The following is a 21,369-nucleotide window of genomic DNA, read 5'->3' on the forward strand; positions in this document are numbered from 1 at the left end:
CCCTGGATTTTCCATCTGAAAATTCGGTCAGCTACTGGTTCTCCATTGACCTCACAACGCGAAGCTTTACCCTGCCGCCAAACAAAACTTCTCCTTCCTTTCACTTCCATACTTTGGGACTTCCCCATTTCACTGTCTCCCTCTCTTTTTACTTGCTTGGGAAAAACTTTGCAACCACAATCAAGATTGAAGGAGCTAACCCCTCCTCTTTCTTTTTTTGGTTTTCGGATGTTTCTCAAGTAAAAGGGGATTCCATATTGTAAGAGCTTGGCACATACATGGCATCACTTTTGTTTTGATTTAGAGGTTTGCTTTTAAATTTGTCAATCGTTAATTTATTTTTAAATGTATAACAATATATGCATGTATGGATTAAAATATGATATTTGAATATGAAACTTCGAAAATTTTCGAATATAATATATAAATGTTAAAATGTATAAGATTTGAATCTGAAACTTTTCAGAATTTCATTTCTTACTTTCGTGGATGAAGGAATGTTTTGATGTGTATCACAGAAATTCAAGATATCTGAAGAGGATGACGAGTTCTTTCATCATCAGCTGATGCAGTTCTTCTTTTCTTTGTGAACAAGTATATGTCAACAATTTTTAGAACTAATTTTGTTTAACATGATTTCGTTATGTTCGTAATGTTTCATGGCGTGAAGGAAAATTTTGCTTTGCAAATTCACCTTCTCTTTCTTTTATGTACCCAAACAGATTGTGGATTCTATTCTTGCTTTCTTTTTACTTCACCTCTGCCAGAACAAGCATCTTCCACCTTGTGGGGGAAGATTTCATACGCACATTGCCAAACGATCCACCACTATTGCCAGCAAAAATGAAGGGTCTTCTAAGAGGTTTCAGATACATCTCCCACATGTTTGGTGAGTACCCTGTTTTTCCCTCTATGCATTTTTCTCAGGAAAATGATGTTTGATCTTGGACTGTTTAGTATAAGCTTTGGGAAACTACGAAGCATATGTTTTCAGCGTTACGGAAAGCCATTGACAATTTTGCAGATGAAAAAGAACCAGAAATGCAAATAGGGCTTCCCACAGATGTAAAGCATGTTGCTCATATTGGTATGGATGGTCCTTCTGCCAATAAGCCCAGCTGGGTATGATATGTCAAATTTTCTTTTCCTTTTGCATTACCATTACCGTGTTAATAGCCATGGATAGTTTTATTTGTTCTTCTTGTGTTGGCCAAGCTTGTTTAAGAACATCTTTAAGATATTGCACAAGAGGAAACCATAATCGGCAAGCATATATGTTTTATATGTATAGTCAGAGAATAAGACAATTAGCTGGTTTTTCCAAAACCATGCAGATGACAGAGTTCAATTCTGCGCCGGAGCTCTCAGCAGTGCCTATAAATACTAATCGACAAGTGAAGCCTTCGGACGCAGGTTTGTTCCTTTTCTGTTTTTCAGTAATCATGCTCTTACTACTCTGAAAATGGTGGATTTATAGCCTTCTGTATGGTTAATGAAAACCCAAGAAATTTGTTGTCAAGGATTTCGGCCTCCCGCCGAGGAGAAACCTAAATGAAATTCATCAGCAACAAAGTAGAGCAGTTTATTGTTATGGTTGCTGCTTTCCCTCCATAGATATAATGGTATGTCATTGTTCCTGCAGGAAATCATGACTCTTCATTGCCACCTCTTGGCAATGAGAAGCAAAAGAAGTCAAGGCGCAAACCATCAATAGGCAATGGCTCGCCTATAGGTTCTCCAAAAGCCAGCGAGAAGCATTCTAGGCGCCAGCGTTCGTCAAACCTTTCAATGGATTCCCCTGGTCGAGACTCACCTTGCCATGGAAGGCGGAACCAGAACTCAAGTCGTGACGTTGAATCATCTTCACAAGAGCAGACTGACATCCCAAAAAAATCTCGACGAAAGAAATCAAAGGGATCATTGGGTGGATCTTCAGGATCATCAAGATCAAAAGATCCAAATTCTTTGCCTGATATCGTTGAGCTTGGACCTTGAGGAGATGGAAGCCTAAGAGGAATAGAGTAATTTGTACATTAGAGGTTTAAGCGCTACCGCTGCATCGAAATGTGATTCCCATGGAATTTCTTCTTCGTCTATTGTTGTTCTCTCCAACATTTTTTCTTGTAGCTTTACGCTTGCATGGTTTTCATGGCTTCATAGCTCTTGCAGACCATGCCACATGCTCTGCAAGAGCTCAGAAAACACAGGAATAGAGTAATGAATTTGAATCTTGGGAAATTTTTATTATGATTACTTGAAAAATCAAAAAGATGCGTTTGGATGAAGTTTTAAATTTGTATTTCAAACGTACCAATGATGAAAGCCTATGCCATCATTGTCATTGCCAATCGTTAGAGCTGCATAACTTTGAAACTTCAAAGCAGCACTTCCCAAAAAATCCAACAAGAAAGAATATGAACTGCTAAGCTGATTCCATTCCATTCTTAGCGGCAGATAATGTTCTTGGATAGTGTTTTCTCTCAGAAGAAGTCAAGACAATGGAAATCTTCAGTCTTTTTAAACATGCAAAGGCAATGAGATTTCAGGATGTGGTTAATTTCTGCTTCTATTTCCTTTTTCAGATTATTTCATGTTGATTTCAGAAATTCAAATTTATGAGCACTATGCAATCAAAAAAGAAAAACATTTAGAACAATCAAGCCAACCATTCTAACTAGCTAATTTTGTTCAAGACTAAAGAATCAATAACAAATACCATCCACAAAGACAAAAGCAGACTTAGAACCTAAATTTTCACAATCAAATACCAGTCCGATATATTATGCTTTGGTCCAAATAACTAGATTCACATTTGCTTTCATGGTGTTCAATAGACAACAGCCAATGTGGCCTCCCTGCCAATCCCATAGTGTTCCAAAGAAAAGTCATCACGCAATGCTGCCTCTTTATACAGTACTTCCTTCACTCGAACTCCATTTTTCAATCGTATCATTTCCTTCACACTACGAATAGTGGTGAAGTGAGATATATAGCCACTAATTTCCCTTACTTTCATATGGACAATGGTTGATGAGGGGGCAAAAACCATACAGAGAGTGCAGTGCTTCTGGATGCTGTAACTGGCCAGATCACGTCCTTCTTCTAGCCGTTTTCCAGCAAATATAATACTCTGAAGATGAACAGGAATCTTCAGCTTCTGAAAAATCTTGTCCTTCACATCTTTGATGGTAGCACTCTGCTGTACATCAAGAGTTAAGGTTCTACCACTCCAGGTTCTAACAAAAATCTGAAATAGTGGATGCAACATCTCTAGGGTAGATTCCTCTTTGATGTCGTAACAAGCCAAGGTTTTGGAATCCTCAAGCTGCTGTCCTAAATAGAACAAAGTGCCATCTGAGGCACCCAACATGCTCCTGACTATTGCTTTGACATCAGCCACAGTAAATGTAACCTTAACTTTGAGTTTCACAACTTCTCCAGTTAGTGCTTTCACATAAATTGACAGCACATCCTTTTGGCAAAAAACAAGATGAAGGGTTGACTCATTCTTTACATTGAGATAGCTCAGAGTCCTATCTTCTTCAAGTAGTTTGCCTTCATGGACAAGCGAGAACCGATCCGATTCAATCCCCTCTGTCGCCTGGATCAGTGACTTGATACTTTGGACAGTTTCATTAGCCCTTGCTTCCACCAGAATGGTCCTCTGCTCTGATGGTATTTTGACAAATAATTTCACTCCGATAAAATTCTGGAGAACTAGATGGAGAGTGGAGTTCCTCATAATACCATGATCAACTAGCTTTTCACCATCCTTAAGCAGTTGACCAGCATAGAAAAGATCCTGAATATTGTCAGAAATGATTCCCTTCTCAAGTAATAATGCTTTGAAATTTTTTACAGTTTCAGTTGGTTTAACTTTGCAGGCCACTGTTTTCATGAGCTTCAAGTAAACAGTTATCTGTAAACAAAGACAACAAAAAATAAGCAACACTAAAGCATATATTGCTGGATAGACTCAACCTTGAGTATCCTTCTGTGAAAAGAGAAGAAACATTTTCTGCTACCTTTTCCACAAAGGAAATCTTCGGCTAGATTGGCACTTAAGCTGCAGTTAAAAGTATACCTCTATGGGACAGCGTTTGAGAAAAAAGTTTCATCTTGCACATATGCAGTGTATAGACAAGATTATATAACCAACTAGTATTAATGTACAAAATTTTCAAGGAGAGATAATGAAAGAACAACAAAGGAGCCCCCCTCCCCTAACAGATCCCACCAGAGTCACCCATTTTCCATTAGAAATGCCAAAATACTCTCTAGGGAACCAAAAAGAAAGCAAGTATCCCTTCAATAATTCCTTTCCAGGTTTTCAAAACAATTGTCTTTCTCATTCTCTCGTTCGCAGTTTCACCATGTCTATATCTTCCTCTAATACAAATGACTGTATGTCACCAATACAAACAATCATAAAACCCATCAACCAAAGGCACCTTAGCATAAACCATGGTATCATCTCATCTAAAACACTCAAAGATCAATACTTTCGTATACAGGTATTTCCATACCATTAAACTCACAATATACAGCCAGCACCAGATTATTCCAAAAAGAGAAACAGAAAAAGAAAAAGGTTTGCAGAACAAGATCAACCTTTTATATTTTCAGAGGAAAATTATACAACTAAATGAACTTCAATTGAACAAAACATACCCAGAACGGCTAAATTTAAATTGAGTCTTTCCATTCAATTCTCTTGTACAAGAAAATAAAAAAAAAAAACAAAAGATCGTTTCTCTTTTAAAAGAAGGAATAGAAAAAACACCTCTTCATCTGAGGACTCAAAGTGGGTTCTTCGAGCTCTTGATGATTCCATGGAGATTCACTGATCAAAACCCAACCTCTGATTCAGACTAAAAAACAAAATTTTAACAGAATTAAGAAAACAGAAGACAGAGAGAGTGGCTCTGAACTGCCGGCAGCGCAAGTCAACAAACATATAGAAGTAGGAACTCCTTGCGCTTTAAGGAAAGAGTTAAGGCAATCTTTTATTTATTTTTATTTATTTAAAGTCAGGAGTTAAACACTAAAAACTTTTTTAAAATGACCATTTTGTTCTACCAGATTATAGGTATTTACAAAAATTGTTTTATTATGTTAATAAAATTTTCAATAAATAAGAGAAATATTTAATAAGTTATTTATTTACATATAAATCCTATCAAAATTCAATTTCTATAAGAAAAATTCTAATTATTTAATTAGTTGCTGATTTGCATATTTAACTCCAAACCCATAAGCAAACAGAGTTGATTCTCTCTGAATATTGTTAAAAGCAAGTGTCTCACTATCCTTCAGAGGTTTCCCACCATAAGTAAAATACCTATAATTATAGGGTATATGAATCTTGTGTGAGATTCTGGTATTTACTCAGCAATGGTTTCAAATTGGTTCACATAAACAGTCACAGTTGTTCCACACCATGTCATTACAAATATCTGGTACTCGGCTGGCACCATCTTCAAGATAGCATCTTCCTCAATGTCATAATAGGCCAAGGTCCTGAAATTCTCCAGCCGGGATTCCTGAATGAATAAAATCCCAGTTTTCAACAGAGAAATCCACCATACCCTTAACTATTCTCTTCACATCGAGGACAGTATGCAGAAACTTGACTTCAAGTCAAGTTTTATTATATCTTTGCTTGGTGTCTCAAGGATAATGGAAGTACATTCGGAGGAGTAGAAACCATTTGGAGAGTCACTTTCCCAGGTATGTTGAGTGAGGATAAAGTCCTGTTATCTTCCAGGAGTTTACCTGCATGGTATAGAGAGTACTCCTTTCCCTGGATCCACTTTTTGGCAAGAACTACGGATTTGATCTTCTGAATTGTATCAGAACTCTTCACTTTCACGGCCATGATTTTATGATCTGAAGGTACTTTGACATATAACCGTATCTTAAACTGTGGGGAACAGAATGGACAGTAGAGTCCCTCTTAATGCCACAATTCATAGCAGTTCACCAGTGAAAAAGAATCCTTGATCATTCTCAAGGTTCCCTTCCTTCTTGCGTACCTTTGCTTTGAGATTTCCAATCGTTTCAGATATCTTCACCTGAATGGATGTTGGTTTCATTATCTTCAGGAAAATATTTATCTGATGGAGAAAATTGTTGGCGGTGTTTGACCCAGATAAAGTCTGAGGTAGGAGAAAAGGGTTTGGAGACTTGATTCAATCACTTGCATTCCAATTATCGATCCCAAGGGGTATTTATAAGTACAATAAGTGACTCTTAACATCTAGCTATATGAACCATAATTAATAAAAGATACATGAATCACACCAGTTCATGACCAATCATATGCTAAGTATCTACACACATAATGAATTTAGAAAAACCGAAAGATTAATGAACTTGAAATGTAGAAAAATTCAGATTACTTATTTCAACAGATAATGAAAGGGAAACACTGATGAGAGAAATGGAAGGAGAGGGAGAGACATTGGGAAACAGAAATCTTAGCAAACTTGAAATCTATTTGATTTATCTGTCTTATTTTTTAGATTTTATTGTTTTAAGTCATAATTCAGCAAGAGCAAAAATCTTTACTACTATCTTTTCACTCATTTTTATAAGCTCTGATTATCTTTTCTATTATTACTTTGTTATTAACATTTAAACAAATAAAAAGAGAATCTGAAGGTCCGTCTGACTTTTTTTCTTCAGCAAACAAACCGGAAGTAACACTTCATGATATTATACATATTTTGTTATACCTTCAGCAAACAAATCAGAAGAAACACTTGATGAATATTATACATATTTTGTTACAAAGGGTTCAAATATCAACATAACTAAAGATATCAGGAAGAGTACACATATGAATATATACTCGTTCAGCACTTCATTTGACATTTTTTTTTTCAACTGAACAGAAATATCCTAGTTTCTTCGAACAGTGATAAAGGGAGCGGAATTGAGGTGAGATGATAGCTTAGGTGATAAATCATCACCTTGGAGCGAGAAGCGATTGCTTGGGGTGAGTGGAAGCTTGTTTTCCAGGGGACTTAATGGGAGATGATTTATTATCTGGACTCCCTTTGCTGGACGTAAGCAAGCAAGATGACCATTGTTGCATATTGGCAGTTTGCTAGCCCTTACAGTCGCTTCATTCTCTTTTGCCACCGGTGCCCCAGTTGGATCCTGCACATGCCAAAATATGTGTAATTATATGTACTTAAGAAGTTCAAAGACAGTATTACGGTGTGATTTTTCACAATGACATACCCCAAGCACTAGAAAAGTGAAAGCTTGATTGTCTGCACCAAGATGGATGTCAATCAACTTCCGGAGATCAGCAAGTGTTGCATCCTTTACAACCTTCAATGCTGTGATAAACTTTCCAGGATTTTCCTTAGATGCCTCCCATTTTACAAAGACTTCAATCTGGGCATCAGTGCAGTCATTAGAGGGGTTTTGGTTCTCCTTCAAAGATGCTGCCATTAGAGAAGCTGGACTTTGCCGCACAACTTCCAAATATACATTCTGAACTGGTGAGTTTTCCTTGCTCAGTCTTTTCACAACAGCATCATCTGAAGCAATCATTACTGGGGACCAGTGAGGATCAATGTTTTCAGGCATTGCTTTGGCAGGTGTTGGAGTTTTCATTTGTTGAGAAAGCTCTCTTTGGTTCCCACAAAGAGTAAAAATGTTTTGGATCCTTAATCGTCTGGAAGAGGCTGTATCTTTTGATTCATTAGTCAATCCAGAGTCTGACCATTTAGGTGTTGATTCAAATTTCTGAGGAGATGATTCCAACGATAATGAATTGAAATCATCTCCAAGAGTACACCTATTAACTACCCCACTTGAGCAAACCCTCTTTTCTTCTACTATTACTTTCTCCACTACTTCATCTTCTATGTTCTCTTTGTGTTCCTCCTCTTCTTCTACTTCTTCTTCCTCATATACAGTGCTCAGACATGCTTTTGAACCAAACTGTGGTGCAAAATTATTATGATTTGCAGCCTGAGGATGATTCAGATACCCTTGAATGCTGCTACTTTCAGATTGATTGACAGTATATTTCACATCACGAATAAATGGTTCTGAATCACCCATGTCTAGGTCCATTGACTTTACCATCCCTGGGACCTCATCACCATAAATCCCAATTAGCCTTTTGGCAAAGCTGCTTCCCTCCAACTCCTTAGCCTCATTCTCCTCCAAATTTCCATCCCTTGAATGGCATAACTCAAACTCAATTTCCTGCAACCGCCTTCTAAGCATCTCAACTTCTTCTTGCTGTTGCAATATTCTTTCTTCCATTCTTCTCCTTTCCATTTCAACAAATTCCTCAGCCATTCGCCTGCATTCATCTAGTTTCTTCTCCAACTCAAGTTTTAGTATCTGTGTACGCTCGTTTACCTTTGAGTTGATTTCTTCTTCAGTTACCCCAGAACCCTTCCCTTCCAGAAGTGTTCGTAGTGCTGTGACTTCTTCTTCTTTTTTCAAGAGCTCTTTATGTGCCTCATTTCTCTCTCTCTCTCTGATCTTGTTCTCCATCTGTAGTTTATATATAAACTGGTCCATAGCTGCTAGCCTGGATCCTAAAATAACTGCAGATGAAGAATCTTCATTTTTGTCCTTGATCGGTGTATGAGGACCACGAACAATACATTTTGCTTTTGCTCCGTATTCAAGGGTACAAATTGTCTTGTGTATCTCCTTGGGATCTGGACTTGCACAAAGTATCATTAAAATCTTTGACTGATCATCCTCAAAAGAATCCTGGGGAAAAAAAACATGCGCATGCAGCCTATGAGACAAACTTTAAAAAACTTTGTGAACCACTATTAATGACAACAATGGGAATGGAACTTACCTGGAGCAACATTGTCAACTTACTATCTCTGAAGGGCACATGAGAATCTCCATTTGCAATGGATTCAACAACTCTCTTCAAAGCTATGTTTCCCTGGTTTATCTTTCCTGTCTGCAATTCTCAGTACATACACAGTAAATTAGAAACCTTTAATGGAAAATGACTAAGATATCCTGGATATTAGTTTATTAGGAAATAATCAAGAACAAAATGAACAACATATACTCAAAGAAACAAGAAAAGCCTGAGGGATTTACCTGCATTTTTGCCTCAATTCCTACTTGACCTGCTTGATCAATATTTTCAGAACCTGCCATGTCCACAAGCATCAGCCTTCCCCCGACCGTTGGAACATCAAGGATTATCTGTGCGGATTGAAACAGATGTTAATTTTTCAATTAGCAAGAAGATTTAAGACAGGTTACTTTAAAATTAAAGATGTAAAAAAATCATACCATGCAGTGACTTCGAGAACTTCTGTCATTGCAGAGAGTGCTTTTGACAATTCTTCTCTTTTCTACTTTCTGGATCTCTTTTGAAATCTTTCCAGCTTCACTTCCCGATATGAAAGTTGCATTCTTAGCTTTCTTTCCCATCACTTCTAGTTTCACCTGCAAACACAGAACAAAACAAAATTTAATAAGATGAAGATGGTGATGGTGAGAAGAAGGAAAAAGCAGCTCTCCAAGAATTATCATGGAATATTCTTAGCAAGAAAATTATTTGGCTCATATCATCCTAAAGTCATTTTTATTGCAAAATAAGCTAACTAAGCTGTGTGAATATTACTAGCAATAATTTGATAAATTAACAGATAATTTAACAATTTGTATAGCACAATCAAAATATTCAAACCCATTTTTCCAATTAAAATAAGAGTTAGTGTGGCAAAAAATAGTCGTCCTATGAAGTCAAATAATCTAACTACTGGCTTTAGCAGAATTACACAAATTCATTTGTGAGAAATGTATAAATAGAAAAATCACATCCCTACTTCTCAATGGACCATAAAAATCAAACAACAAGAACATTGAAAAGAATGTAAAAATCAAAAGTAAAAAAATCAACTTAAAGTCCTAAATGAGCCCTTCAAAAGTGAATGAAATCACCAATAACAACCATAAATTAAACACAAGAGTCATCAAGAAACCAAATCATAAGAAGGCTTTAACATAAGATTTACCTTAGATCCACTGCCACCTTTAGGCCATCCAATTCCAAAGCCACCTCCACCATTACTTGACAAAAGATCATAAATTTCCTCATTATAGATCTCCAAAACAGTAACTTGAACAAAAGTTCCAAATCCCAATCTTTCCCCATCCCTTCCACTCTCTTCCTCCCCATGCACTCCCAATATATCTTTCAATGACCTATAAACTATCCCAGGCTGCTTTGAACACCCAAACATAGTATGACTCTTCCCTGAACCGGTTGGTCCATACATCATAATAGTACACTTGGCTCCCATTTTCACCCCATTGATTCTTGACGCAATGAACTTTTTGTAAAAAGTATCAAGATCTTCTTCCTCAGAAGAAGAAATCCCATCCAGGGAAAAATCCCGGTAGCCGATATCAGCACGGACACGGAGGGTCTGGTTATCAGGGTTGATTTGGAGAAATGAGATGGGGTTTTTATCTTTCTGGTCACCAGGGTAGTTCCTTATTCTGCCGATGACTTCTACAGGGTGTTCCCCTGGTGGGTTTTCTTTGGCTAACGAGTTTGGGTTGGGTGATGGGTGTGGATTGGTTCTTGTTGATGAGAAGTTTAGACGGTGCTTCGATTGGGGTGTTCTCATCTGGGTTTGGCCTTGTTTCGAAGAAGAAGATGGGGTTGGAGCCATTTTTTCGGTTTCTTTTTCTTGGTTGAAGAAGAAGAAGAAGATTAAAGTTTTGATGTGACGAAGAAGAAAGTAAATGCAGAGAGAGAGAGAGAGAGAGATGATCTGAGGAGTTCTCGAGAAGGAAAGAAATTGAAAATGGAGGTTTTCCAGGGGTTTTGACTTTTGAAGTTTAAAATACAAATGTAGCCGTTACAGGTTCCAACGTCTCTTTTCTGGGATGGACGATGGATGGGACCTTTTGAGCGGAAGATTACGATTTTCATTTTCTCGTGATTTCAAATGGGTCAAAACTGGGCCTATAAAACAAATACGGTCCAATTTCAATATCATTTTGTCGTAGCCCAACCCAGTTCCATGTGTTCTGACTGATGGTGTTCAGTGTTCAGTGTTCACTTCACAGCCAAATTTGCTGCTGCTCAATCATCATTCGTAACAAGTCCATAAAGTTTTTCTCCTTGTCTACTGTTGTGAAAGGTGACAGAGTTTTATGTATAGATCGTTTGTAGGAAGGCCATTGTAACCTAATGCTTGTCTATCTTAGAATTTCCTGTCCTGGTTCCTCTTGGTCATGGAAAGCAAGCTTTATCTTTAAAACAAATGAGTATGTAGATCCTCAACTCTCTCAAAGATAAAAGTCAGGGCCTTATAGGAGTGGTTGCGGATTATACTTCAATCATAATTTCAGACCTCTCCTCTTTGGCTACCGTGTAACGACGCCATGCAAGCAATGAAATCAGCAGAATAGAACTTTACAGTTGTCAATGGTTAGTTTATTACTAGTTCAGTGTTTTTCGACCTTTGTAACAAAACAAGATAGCAGAAGATGTGGATACACAAGAGAAGCTTGATTTGAGATGACGACATGGGAAATGCAGATGGTGCTATAACTAATTATGAGATGACAAAAACCCTGAGCTCGCCTCTGTCTCCTCTGGTGATTCGCATATCGGCATCGACAAAGGTAACTTTGAATTCACCACTCCCTGTATTAGATGGAGGCCTCAAAGCATCCGGAATCCGAGGTAGTTCCAAGGGTGGGAGTTGTGATAAGGTGCCTTTCGTTTTCACACTAGTCTTTTCAAATGTTATTTTGATATTTGCAGATCCTATTCGCATCAGAGGAGAGGCTTTTTATCAGCATGTTTGTTATCTAAATCACAATTAAAGAGTAGCATGCAGCAAAAATAACAAAACCAAAAATAAGAGAAACAACCAATACCGAGTACCAACCTAGGAGTTCAAATTTGTGGGCTAAGGTGGCTGTCACTTCAAGTGGAGGTAGGGGCCATGGGGCTCCCAGTTCAAGTTCCACAATATTATCAAAATCTTTGCTTAAGACATCAATTCTCTGAAAGACCTGAATATAAAACAAATCTTGAATCTTTAGGCTATAAGCAGAATATATCTGTTTAACAGATTTCTTGAAGGATGTGAAAAAACTAATATCACCCAGTCTTAAAATTAGTGCTGCGGATTTTGTGGTTGGTCAGTTTATACATTACTGCCTTATTTTCTGGTAAAGTGCATGAGGACTGTGATGTGGTAGAGTCCCAAAGCAAAGCAACCATAACAAAATCAGAATTGTTGCACACCTGGCCAAGAGTTATGGGGAGTAGCCTTCCAGTGGGAGGTCCAGGACGACTCCCTCCTAGGGTCCGGGATGAGAATGCACTGCTATATATCAGTTTCCATCTCCCTTGCAGCTTATCAAGATCACTAGATAAGTCCACCGGTCCTGCAACTGCTTCAAGCTCCTTGGCAGCAGCATCTGCCTTTTGGATATCATCTTCACTTGCAGCAAGACCTCTATTCAGCCCAGAAACAATACTCTGCATCCAATCAGCCCATATGTATCAACATACTGCAATAACATATAATTAACTCTATTAGCCCCCTCCCTTCTCTCCTCCCCTGACAAAAAGAAAAGGCAAAAGAAAAGGAACAAAGAAACAAACAAAGAAAGAGATGTCTGCATACGTGCGTTCTTATCCCGATAGTATTTGAGATAGAAAATACTAGCGTTCACTTGGTCTGAACTTACTGGAAAACTGTGTCTATGTTTTCAGGAAAGATTTGGGTCAAAGACATCATATATTTAAGAGGAATGAGCTCATTAGCATCCCAGATCTCCTAGACAAACCAGATATCCTAAAGAATGACAGCATAGAAAAAACATTTTGCTCCACCTCCACCTCAATTTTATAAGTTTCATAATGAACCAATACATCTTACATGCAACAAGGAAATCAATCACATATGCATTCCAAATCCTCCCCTTTCTTTGGGTGCTATTTTATCCTTATCAGTAGACCAAAACAAACGCCATATCTTGAGGCATAATCATTTTGATTTATTCTTATGGTCTACATTTCTTATGGATACTTCTATATGCTGATGGCAACCTTGTCTGCCCTATCAGTATCTAAAAAGATTAGGGAACTTATGAATTACAGTATAAAAATCCCAAAATTCCGAATCCTCTTAATCTATCAATTGCAATGAATCAACACCTAATAAAAAATTCAAGCTTTCCCACCTTCCGGAAATTAAAAAAAAAAAGAAACACAGTATAGAAGCAAAGTTTTTTAATTCCATAGAATTTGTATATTAAACTGGAATTAATTTCATGTCCTACTTTCCAAGCATCCATTCTGGGAAAAAAAGAAAAAACAAAAAAAAAAGTAACAAATTCACAAATCCATTGGTATAATTCAATGAGTTAGCCTAGATTGAAGTTGAATTAAAAAAAATGAAACTTATAACTTTTTATATAAAAAGAAAATCAGGGAACGGCACACTTGGATGACCTCTTAAGTATAAGGGAGTTCCCACTTCACAAAATTATCAGCAAAAACACATAATTGAGCAAGAAAGAGCAAAATCCAGCAAAACCCCAGAAAGAGGTTCTGGAAATTATTACCAAACTTACCAGTAATTTAAGCTTCAAAGAAGCAATGAGTTCACTCTTAGCATCTTCACTGGGAGGAGGTGGCGGGTCAAGAACATTGACCTCATCAAGAGCTGACTTCAAAACAAAGCTTCTCTTCCTTTGAGGATGCCGGTCAACTTTAACGAGAAAAGGAAATCCTTTTTGTTGGAGATTAAGAGAGTTGCTAGTGGAGGAAGAAGAAAAGATAGAAGTCGGGGCTTGAAAGATAGAACTTAAAGAAGCCATGGCTTCTGGTTCTGCCTGCTTTGCCTCCCCTGTTTTAATGCTGTGCAAGAGAAAATTTGTTTCGTTCTGTTTTGTCCTGTAATTTTCAAGTTGTGAGAGAGTGTTGTTGTCGAATCTTCCTCTCCTGTTAGAGAATCCAAACTCAAAATCTATGGTTTGTATGGTTTGACAGGTGCATGGCCACTGGTAATTCGAAGTCGATCAAGCAAAAATAAAGACTTCTTATTTATAAAAAAAAAAGTAAATTTGTTCATGGGCTACGGCCCAGAGGGGAAGCTGAATTTACAAGAGACAAAAAATAGAGCAAGATCAAATGGCAAAGGTACCCTCCGATGGCCCAACCCTCCCAAAAATTTTCAAACTTTAAAATTCACGATCATTTCCCGCCCAAAACCCACACAATCTTTAAACTCAGAAACTTTGCTTCAATTCCCAAATTTCGCCGTTTCTATATTAACTTCTCGTTAATTTATTTAATCGCCAAAAAATGTCAGCGTCGTCTGTTCGCCGGCAGAGAGACTTAAATCACTTAACCACCGGCAATCAAAAACCGGCGAAAACCCTTACTCCAATCTCCAATCCGACCCTCAGAAAATCATCTTCCGGCAAAGAAAACCCAAGGCCCGGCAGTCTTTCTCGGGCTTCCGTGGTGGCCCAGAAGCCCTTGATCCGGCCAGTTCCACGTGTCGAGAAGTCGGCGGCCGTGCATGGTGGCTCTGACAGTGAAGGCCGGGTGCGGTGGTCTACATCATCGGCGCCAAGAGGTAGGAGTCAGAGCCCATCTGAATTTGTTAGGGTTTTTTCTGATTTGAAGAAAGACAAGATCTCAATGGATAGGGAAAAGAAGGGTTTTAGGGGTTTGAGTGTTAAAGGTTGCAAAGAAAATGGTGGGTTTAGGGAGAATTTGGTAATGAAAGTGAAGGAAAATGAGAAGAAATTAAACGGGGTTAGAGTTTTGGATGGAAATTGTAAAAAAGATGTTAAATTTAGCTCTGATTTGGGAAAACCAAATGGGGGTTTTGGGGCTTTAGTTGAAAAGGGTGTTTCAGATTTTGGTTCAGAACTTGAAGCTTGCGATAGGATTGATGAGAAATGTGACGCAAAGTTTCTAAAAGAGAAGTCTTTGAGTAGTGGAAAGAGTTTGGAGGTTCCGAAAGAGAAGGGCTTGAGTGTACAGGAGAGTGGATGCAGTGGGGTAGGTATTAAATACCCAAGCAAGCTTCATGAAAAGCTTGCTTTTCTAGAGGGGAAGGTGAAGAGAATTGCAACAGATATTAAGAGGACTAAGGAGATGCTTGACATGAATAATCCGGATGCATCAAAGCTGATACTTTCAGATATTCAGGACAAGATTTCAGGCATTGAAAAGGCTATGAGTCATGTTGTGACTGATTCGAATGGTAAAACCAGTGTTTCAAAAGGTTCTGGAGATGAAGATGTGAGTACGAAAGGAGTTGAGAGGAGTCAGAGTAAGCAGGTTGGTAACGTTAAAATTTTAGTTAAAGAATTGAATAGCGAGGAATTGGAGGCTAGATTGTTTCCTCATCACAAGTTGATTAGAAATCGTACATCATTGAAGGACTCATCAGGGAGCTCCCAAAGTCAGGAACCCTCTAATGCTTTAGACCCCAGTAGCGAATTAAAGGAGGAAAAGAAGTTATTGAGTCCGATTGAGGATAATCCAATAGCTCTGGAGTTCTTGGCTTCACTTAATAAGGAGCAAACTATAGTCACCACAAGGAATAAACAGGTTAGTTTGGAGAATTCTGATACTCAGGAGATGGATGGTGATGGTGCTTCAGGAGTACAAGGGTCTTTGAACATATTTAATGTGAAGCATGGAGTAGAGTTAAATCTTGAATCAGATGAAAGACTTGAGGAATTTGATGATCAGGAGAACAGGCCAACTGCTGTTACTGGTGAGGAGATTGAAGATACTAACATTTATCAGCTAAATGAAATTGGCCACAAGACTTCAACTGGAGGATGGTTTGTGTCAGAAGGAGAGGCAGTTCTTCTTGCTCATGATGATGGGTCATGCTCCTTTTATGACATTGCTAACTGTGAGGTATACTTTATTGTTCCTGTTTGAAGTTGTCTTTTTTTTCATATCCTTTAATCAACTAACAGACTTGTCTGATGTCTGTCTCTGTTGTTTCATGATAGTGATCCAAGTATCATTTTGTATTTTGTCATCTCTGTTTGATGATTTGCATTCCATTATGTCTTTTCAGTTGTGTTCTTTTCCAACTGAAATGTTGAAATAAAATAAGTTATACTTCTGATTATTTGAATGTCTCTATTGCTTGCTTTATTCTGTTTTCCAGAAAATTGGATGGATTTAACCTTGGAATTGAATAATTCTTGAGTTTGTTGAAGCATTGATTTGGAAATTATATGACCAAAATGTTCTCTTACAAAATCGTTGATTAATTTTTTTTTTCTTTTTCATCTCTATATCATGTGAGTATGTTGATGAATACATGGAGTCATAGACACACGACAGAACTTACAACATCTTAAAATGATTGTCCATTGTTAATTTCAGGAGAAGGCAGTATACAAGCCTCCAGCAGGTGTCCCACCTAACATATGGAGAGATTGTTGGATTATCCGTGCTCCTAGTGCAGATGGTTGCTCAGGGAGATATGTTGTGGCTGCATCTGCTGGGAATTCTTTAGAATCAGGATTCTGCTCATGGGATTTCTATACCAAAGATGTGCGAGCTTTCCACATTGACTGTGAGGAAACAGCTTCGAGAACGGTACTTGGTCCCTTACCAAATAACGCTTTGTATAGAAGAAACACATTTTGCAATAGTTTATCACCAGAAACTCAGCAGTGGTGGTATAAACCATGTGGCCCTCTTATCATCTCAACTGCAAGCTCTCAGAAGGTTGTCAAAGTATATGACGTCCGTGATGGTGAGGAAATAATGAAGTGGGAGGTGCAGAAGCCTGTATCAACAATGGATTATTCAAGTCCACTGCAGTGGAGAAACAGAGGAAAGGTAGTCATAGCAGAAGCCGAAATGATTTCTGTCTGGGATGTGAACTCTCTACATCCTCAGACATTACTATCAGTCTCTTCATCTGGTCGAAAAATATCGGCTCTTCATGTAAATAACACTGATGCTGAGATAGGTGGAGGAGTTAGGCAAAGGTCAGAACTTTATCCCATGTTTTTGTTTGATTATCTCAAATTATTTTTCCATTGGCTGTTTTCTAGTTTCTCAGCAGAATATTTCTTGTGGAACTATTTTTGCTTTTATTGATGTTAACAAATATAAGTTACCATTCACTATTTTACTATCTCACATAAATTTTGTTGCTTATAATTTGCAATTGCTTAATGTAATGTTGCCTTGCATATACCTGTTTTCATATCATGTAAGAAGAAAAGAAAGCACAGAAAAATTCCTATTTGGGTCCTAATGTTGACAAAATCTTTATTGCAGAGTAAGTTCCTCAGAAGCTGAAGGAAATGATGGTGTATTCTGCACTCCTGATTCTATTAATATCTTGGATTTTCGCCACCCATCTGGTATAGGTGCGAAAATAGCAAAAGGTGGTGTTAATGTGCAGTCAGTTTTCTCTCGAGGGAATTCGATCTTTCTTGGATGCACAAATGTGAGATCATCAGGAACAAAGGAGGTCTGTTCTCAAGTGCAACAGTTCTCATTGCGCAAACAAAGGCTGCTCAATACTTATTCTTTGCCTGAATCGAATGTTCACTCCCATTATTCAGCCATAACACAGGTTTGGGGAAATTCAAACCTTGTCATGGGTGTTTGTGGGCTGGGGCTTTTCGTCTTCGATGCTTTGAAGGATGACGGGCTGCAGTCTTTCATTTATGATTATGGCAATGCTCAAGATGTCAGAGAGATTGTTGGGCCAGATAACTTATATTCCCCTTCTTTTGACTACTTGGCATCTCGTGTTCTCTTGATATCCAGAGATCGCCCTGCACTATGGAGGCACTTGTCATAAATATGATAGATGCTGGAAAAATGTCACTGTAATTTATCAAGAAACCAGCAGCATAACTATGTTCTTGGTGTTTACGTTTGGCTTTTCGTGGCTTGTTATGTAGAACATATAAAAAGCTTATGTTACTTATTGATTGCAGAGGTGTTTCAGTTAGAAAACTGGGTGAGTGGTGTATTATGCAACTTTCCATGTTCTTATGTATTTGGAAGAGTTAAGAAGTTTGATCAATGTGAATATGTGATCATAAATGTTTTAAGAAAATAAAAATCTTTTGAGGATTTTGAAGTCCAAATGATATTGATGAAGTGTGAAGCATGATTTGCTTGAAAAAATCTTGCAAGGCTTAGAAAGTGTAAGACCAGAGGCTCTGATGATTCTAAATTATCCAAGTTTCTTGATTCTGGCCCCATGATAATGGAGGTTGATGCATCGGAACTTTATGAGGATTGAAAAAGACATTACTTAGCTACAATACCAAACATCCCTTTAGGTAAAACTGAAACCTTGACAATTGACAAAGTATTATAACAACCTTAGCTAAAAACTGAAACATACATTTAATCTGCTTGAAAGGAAGCATTAATCTTCCAGCTGCTTGAGAATCTTCAGCATTTGACAGATTCAGAAACTTCAGCTTCACAATCGTCATTAACTCAGCTAGCTGACAAACAGCAATGTTTGTTTAGACTAGAGCCACCCAAACTTGCACTGGCCATTTGATACCAAGGCAATGATGAGCAAACTATTTGATCTCCAGGTCCCATAGAGCACGTGGCTGTTGCTGAAGCAAACTACTTTTCAACTTATCCTTTTGGCCTAAATCCCCGTTCAAACGAATTCAGAAATGTTAGATTCTCGATATCTGTATATTCCACTTTCATCAATTTCCCCCTCTTTAGTTTGCTGGAGGCAGCAGCTAGCTCAGCTTTGCCAAGGTGTTAATGAATTATCCATAGCAAATTCAATGAGTATTAATTCTGTGTCTCTTAACTTAAATTTATTGTACTTTGAGGTTAACTCAGGTGACACCATATTCATAGGATGTGAGTTTTAGATAAAAATCCCGAAACACTAGGCTTTTTGCTGAATGCTGTTCAATAAGTGGTTCACAAAGGCTAAGATATAGGCAAGGAGAAGTTAAAAGAAGAGACTAATCTACTGTCCAGTCACTTCCAACCCTGTATATTCTCTCACCTCCATCACATGTTTATAACCATAACTAGTGCTTTAATGCTGTCAGCCTGGGATGATAGAACTGCAACACTATTCGGTTGGAGATTTATGTTCGACTAGGACAAGTAACCACTTCATCCTAAAATGCTCATCCTTATTCATGCCATTGCTATTGCATAATCCAATTATGGCTGTGCATAGGCAGCAATTGGATAAGTTGGATCCGCTTTGGGATTGGTCAGGTTGGGTTGTAAGCTTGAGTTAATCTGATTAGAATAACAAGTAAATTCGTATCTTATTTTGTACTCCAAACAAATTACGTTTTACTCATTTTCAAAGCAATTGAAGAATTACAAGTTTTTCGTTTAGATTCTAACACGTTCATCATGAAAGAAATTCAACAATGAAAAAACAAATATACAAATATTCGTTTTTAACAATTTAATCGATTTTTTTTTTAAATTTTCGATGTGGTCCACGTCATGGATGACATTAAATTTAAAAATATATATATAAGATAGGAATCCATTACTGCTTAATTTCTTTGATAAGTATTACGGTCACCAACCGGCATTTGTATCTCATCAAATTGATTGAATAAGATGTTTCATTATTTGATTTTTTCAATTCCTAACTTTAAAAAACACATTTTACACTATCAAAATATAAAATTTATAATACTAATTTTCAATAAAAATATATTAATACAGAATGTTTGTATTAATCAAGATTTTTGACGTCTGAATTTGTATATAAATAGATATCAGAGAGAAGGCTAATCGGTTGAAATAAATTAATGACAATACCATTTATCTACATTTCGAAAAACCCATTAAAGGTTACCTTTGAAAAAAATATATATATTATAAATTTGAATATATTTTGTAGTTTCTTCCAAATTTAATTAGCTGTATTTTTTTAATTGTAACAATGTATGGACCATAGCTTTTATGAGCAACGAATTGTAATTGATCAATTGGCTCTCAATATAATTATTAAGGAAGTTCTTAAAACGTCGGATCACATATTGTAATTAATATTATTTAAGATTTTAAAGTGATAGATCAAATTTTTTATATTGTATTTAATAATTAGCTCTTATGTAATAAAATATTATCAAAGTAGCACGTAAATACATATATTATAGAATTTTCTTCAATTTAATTTTTTTAACAAAAATTAGTTAATTTAGTTTTATATTCTGAAATTTTGTGCAATTGAGTCCTTCTATCTAATTAGCTAATTGAATTTTGATATTTCTATACTATGTAAAATAAATGAAAAAAAAAAGTTGCTCATATTCATACTATATAATAAATTTAAAATCAATTCAAATTAAAATCTTGATAAAGGAATTCGTTTTTATTGACACATAATTCGTGACATTCTATTCTAACACTCTCATTGCATTGACTATTTTACTCATAAAAAAAAAAAAAGAATTTACCTTAGTTTGACCTTACCTCAACTATGGCATTTTATTTAAGGGTTTCACATAAGTAAAAAGTTAAAAATAAGTTTCGATATTATATGTCATGAGTTCACAGTTTCAACCCTAAAAACATGTCTATCAATTTGAGAAAGACTCTTACTTTAAATTAAATACCCATTTTATCTCATATTGTTACGAAATTTATGATATTATTATCATTGAGATATAAGTTTTATAATATTAATTTAAAACAAAATCATGAATCAATATCTTTAGATCATATTTAATTATTAATTAAGTCTCAAGTATTAAAATATTATTATCAAAGAAGATCTTAAAACGATGAACCACACCTTCATATTGCATTTAACAATTAAATATTGAACATTAAAATATTTATTTTAGATAATATTCGACATTATGGATCCTTCTCTCTCCATCTTTGGCACAATTTTCCAACTGGAGAAGTGTCTCAAAGGGTTGCGGATGAGTATTAGATAGTTGCATAAATTAGTAAGACTTGGAGCTTAGATTATTGAAATGGATTAATCTAAGAGGTAATTAGGGTGTTTAATTATAACAAGATTAAAATTTATATGAAAATATTCCTTTAATATCTCCTCATCAATATTCTAGCATACATCTCTCTCTCACCATAGAGTCTTGTCCCTTTTCTGTATGGTTAGAGCAAGAAAACCTCATAAAATAAAGCTCACTGCTATGGAAAATGACGAGAACCACATGATCCACACCCCAAGACAATGGACGACAAAGGGCAAAATTTATATTTATATAAATATAATTCACGTTTTACTCTTTTTTTTTTGAAGAAAAGGAAATTTCAATTTTATTTTTGATTCTCAAGCAAGAAACTTTGGGGGTGTGAAACATTACTTCATTTAATTTGGC

The 21,369-nt window shown here is 36.6% G+C and overlaps 6 protein-coding genes across 8 annotated transcripts; 2 read left to right on the forward strand and 4 right to left on the reverse strand.

The window, feature by feature from the left end:
- The first annotated feature begins 39 nt into the window (after positions 1-39).
- LOC110422013 (CRIB domain-containing protein RIC5-like) lies at positions 40-2,262 on the forward strand. Of its 3 annotated transcripts, none has more exons than XM_021435772.2 (6): positions 40-306; positions 496-594; positions 723-889; positions 1,025-1,122; positions 1,335-1,413; positions 1,643-2,262. In XM_021435772.2, the coding sequence occupies exons 3-6, from the start codon at positions 844-846 to the stop codon at positions 1,993-1,995; spliced, it is 576 nt and encodes a 191-aa protein (XP_021291447.1). In that variant the 5' UTR covers positions 40-306; positions 496-594; positions 723-843; the 3' UTR covers positions 1,996-2,262. The 3 variants fall into 3 exon arrangements, with proteins under 3 accessions (XP_021291447.1, XP_021291446.1, XP_089640627.1); XM_021435771.2 differs by having other exon boundaries at positions 519-594; XM_089784501.1 differs by lacking the exons at positions 40-306; positions 496-594 and having other exon boundaries at positions 709-889.
- A 384-nt stretch (positions 2,263-2,646) lies between these two features.
- On the reverse strand, positions 2,647-4,997 carry LOC110421619 (uncharacterized). The gene is made up of 2 exons (XM_021435247.2): positions 4,784-4,997; positions 2,647-3,919 (listed from the first exon to the last, which is right to left on the reverse strand). The coding sequence occupies exons 1-2, from the start codon at positions 4,832-4,834 to the stop codon at positions 2,828-2,830; spliced, it is 1,143 nt and encodes a 380-aa protein (XP_021290922.1). The 5' UTR covers positions 4,835-4,997; the 3' UTR covers positions 2,647-2,827.
- A 387-nt stretch (positions 4,998-5,384) lies between these two features.
- On the reverse strand, positions 5,385-6,095 carry LOC110421502 (ubiquitin-like domain-containing protein). The gene is made up of 3 exons (XM_021435101.1): positions 6,036-6,095; positions 5,690-5,923; positions 5,385-5,543 (listed from the first exon to the last, which is right to left on the reverse strand). The coding sequence occupies exons 1-3, from the start codon at positions 6,093-6,095 to the stop codon at positions 5,385-5,387; spliced, it is 453 nt and encodes a 150-aa protein (XP_021290776.1).
- A 620-nt stretch (positions 6,096-6,715) lies between these two features.
- On the reverse strand, positions 6,716-10,842 carry LOC110421193 (P-loop containing nucleoside triphosphate hydrolases superfamily protein). Its single transcript, XM_021434706.2, has 6 exons — positions 10,029-10,842; positions 9,301-9,456; positions 9,103-9,210; positions 8,846-8,956; positions 7,249-8,751; positions 6,716-7,164 (listed from the first exon to the last, which is right to left on the reverse strand). The coding sequence occupies exons 1-6, from the start codon at positions 10,689-10,691 to the stop codon at positions 6,904-6,906; spliced, it is 2,802 nt and encodes a 933-aa protein (XP_021290381.1). The 5' UTR covers positions 10,692-10,842; the 3' UTR covers positions 6,716-6,903.
- Positions 10,843-11,438: 596 nt separating this feature from the next.
- Positions 11,439-14,043, reverse strand: FIB4 (Plastid-lipid associated protein PAP / fibrillin family protein). The gene is made up of 4 exons (XM_021434708.2): positions 13,621-14,043; positions 12,284-12,520; positions 11,922-12,048; positions 11,439-11,797 (listed from the first exon to the last, which is right to left on the reverse strand). Exons 1-4 carry the CDS (start codon positions 13,864-13,866, stop codon positions 11,583-11,585), a joined length of 825 nt encoding a protein of 274 aa, XP_021290383.1. The 5' UTR covers positions 13,867-14,043; the 3' UTR covers positions 11,439-11,582.
- A 152-nt stretch (positions 14,044-14,195) lies between these two features.
- On the forward strand, positions 14,196-18,141 carry LOC110421194 (Transducin/WD40 repeat-like superfamily protein). The gene is made up of 3 exons (XM_021434707.2): positions 14,196-15,934; positions 16,415-17,028; positions 17,324-18,141. The coding sequence occupies exons 1-3, from the start codon at positions 14,354-14,356 to the stop codon at positions 17,853-17,855; spliced, it is 2,727 nt and encodes a 908-aa protein (XP_021290382.1). The 5' UTR covers positions 14,196-14,353; the 3' UTR covers positions 17,856-18,141.
- The last annotated feature ends 3,228 nt before the right edge of the window (positions 18,142-21,369 follow it).

This window comes from Theobroma umbraticum, unplaced genomic scaffold, assembly GCF_002168275.2.
Source record: "Theobroma umbraticum cultivar Fairchild unplaced genomic scaffold, ASM216827v3 scaffold_130.0, whole genome shotgun sequence".
In the NCBI taxonomy this organism is placed as follows: domain Eukaryota; kingdom Viridiplantae; phylum Streptophyta; class Magnoliopsida; order Malvales; family Malvaceae; genus Theobroma; species Theobroma umbraticum.

Bases quoted from the DNA above. Each gene is read 5' to 3' on its own strand.
- LOC110422013 (XM_089784501.1), top strand. From the start codon at position 709: ATGTACCCAAACAGATTGTGGATTCTATTCTTGCTTTCTTTTTACTTC. The intron at 1,123-1,334 runs GTATGATATGTC...AAAACCATGCAG, and splicing joins CTGCCAATAAGCCCAGCTGG to ATGACAGAGTTCAATTCTGC. The intron at 1,414-1,642 runs GTTTGTTCCTTT...TTGTTCCTGCAG, and splicing joins AGTGAAGCCTTCGGACGCAG to GAAATCATGACTCTTCATTG.
- LOC110421619 (XM_021435247.2), bottom strand. From the start codon at position 4,834: ATGGAATCATCAAGAGCTCGAAGAACCCACTTTGAGTCCTCAGATGAA. The intron at 3,920-4,783 runs GTGTTTTTTCTA...CTTTGTTTACAG, and splicing joins TTGAGTCCTCAGATGAAGAG to ATAACTGTTTACTTGAAGCT.
- LOC110421502 (XM_021435101.1), bottom strand. From the start codon at position 6,095: ATGAAACCAACATCCATTCAGGTGAAGATATCTGAAACGATTGGAAAT. The intron at 5,924-6,035 runs GTACGCAAGAAG...TGTTCCCCACAG, and splicing joins TTGGAAATCTCAAAGCAAAG to TTTAAGATACGGTTATATGT. The intron at 5,544-5,689 runs GTACTTCCATTA...TTATTCATTCAG, and splicing joins TGGTTTCTACTCCTCCGAAT to GAATCCCGGCTGGAGAATTT.
- LOC110421193 (XM_021434706.2), bottom strand. From the start codon at position 10,691: ATGGCTCCAACCCCATCTTCTTCTTCGAAACAAGGCCAAACCCAGATG. The intron at 8,752-8,845 runs GTAAGTTCCATT...TTTTTTCCCCAG, and splicing joins AGTTGACAATGTTGCTCCAG to GATTCTTTTGAGGATGATCA. The intron at 7,165-7,248 runs GTATGTCATTGT...TGGCATGTGCAG, and splicing joins TCACTTTTCTAGTGCTTGGG to GATCCAACTGGGGCACCGGT.
- FIB4 (XM_021434708.2), bottom strand. From the start codon at position 13,866: ATGGCTTCTTTAAGTTCTATCTTTCAAGCCCCGACTTCTATCTTTTCT. The intron at 12,049-12,283 runs GTGTGCAACAAT...TTTTATATTCAG, and splicing joins TCCCCATAACTCTTGGCCAG to GTCTTTCAGAGAATTGATGT. The intron at 11,798-11,921 runs GTTGGTACTCGG...TGATGCGAATAG, and splicing joins CCACAAATTTGAACTCCTAG to GATCTGCAAATATCAAAATA.
- LOC110421194 (XM_021434707.2), top strand. From the start codon at position 14,354: ATGTCAGCGTCGTCTGTTCGCCGGCAGAGAGACTTAAATCACTTAACC. The intron at 15,935-16,414 runs GTATACTTTATT...TGTTAATTTCAG, and splicing joins ATGACATTGCTAACTGTGAG to GAGAAGGCAGTATACAAGCC. The intron at 17,029-17,323 runs GTCAGAACTTTA...TCTTTATTGCAG, and splicing joins GGTGGAGGAGTTAGGCAAAG to AGTAAGTTCCTCAGAAGCTG.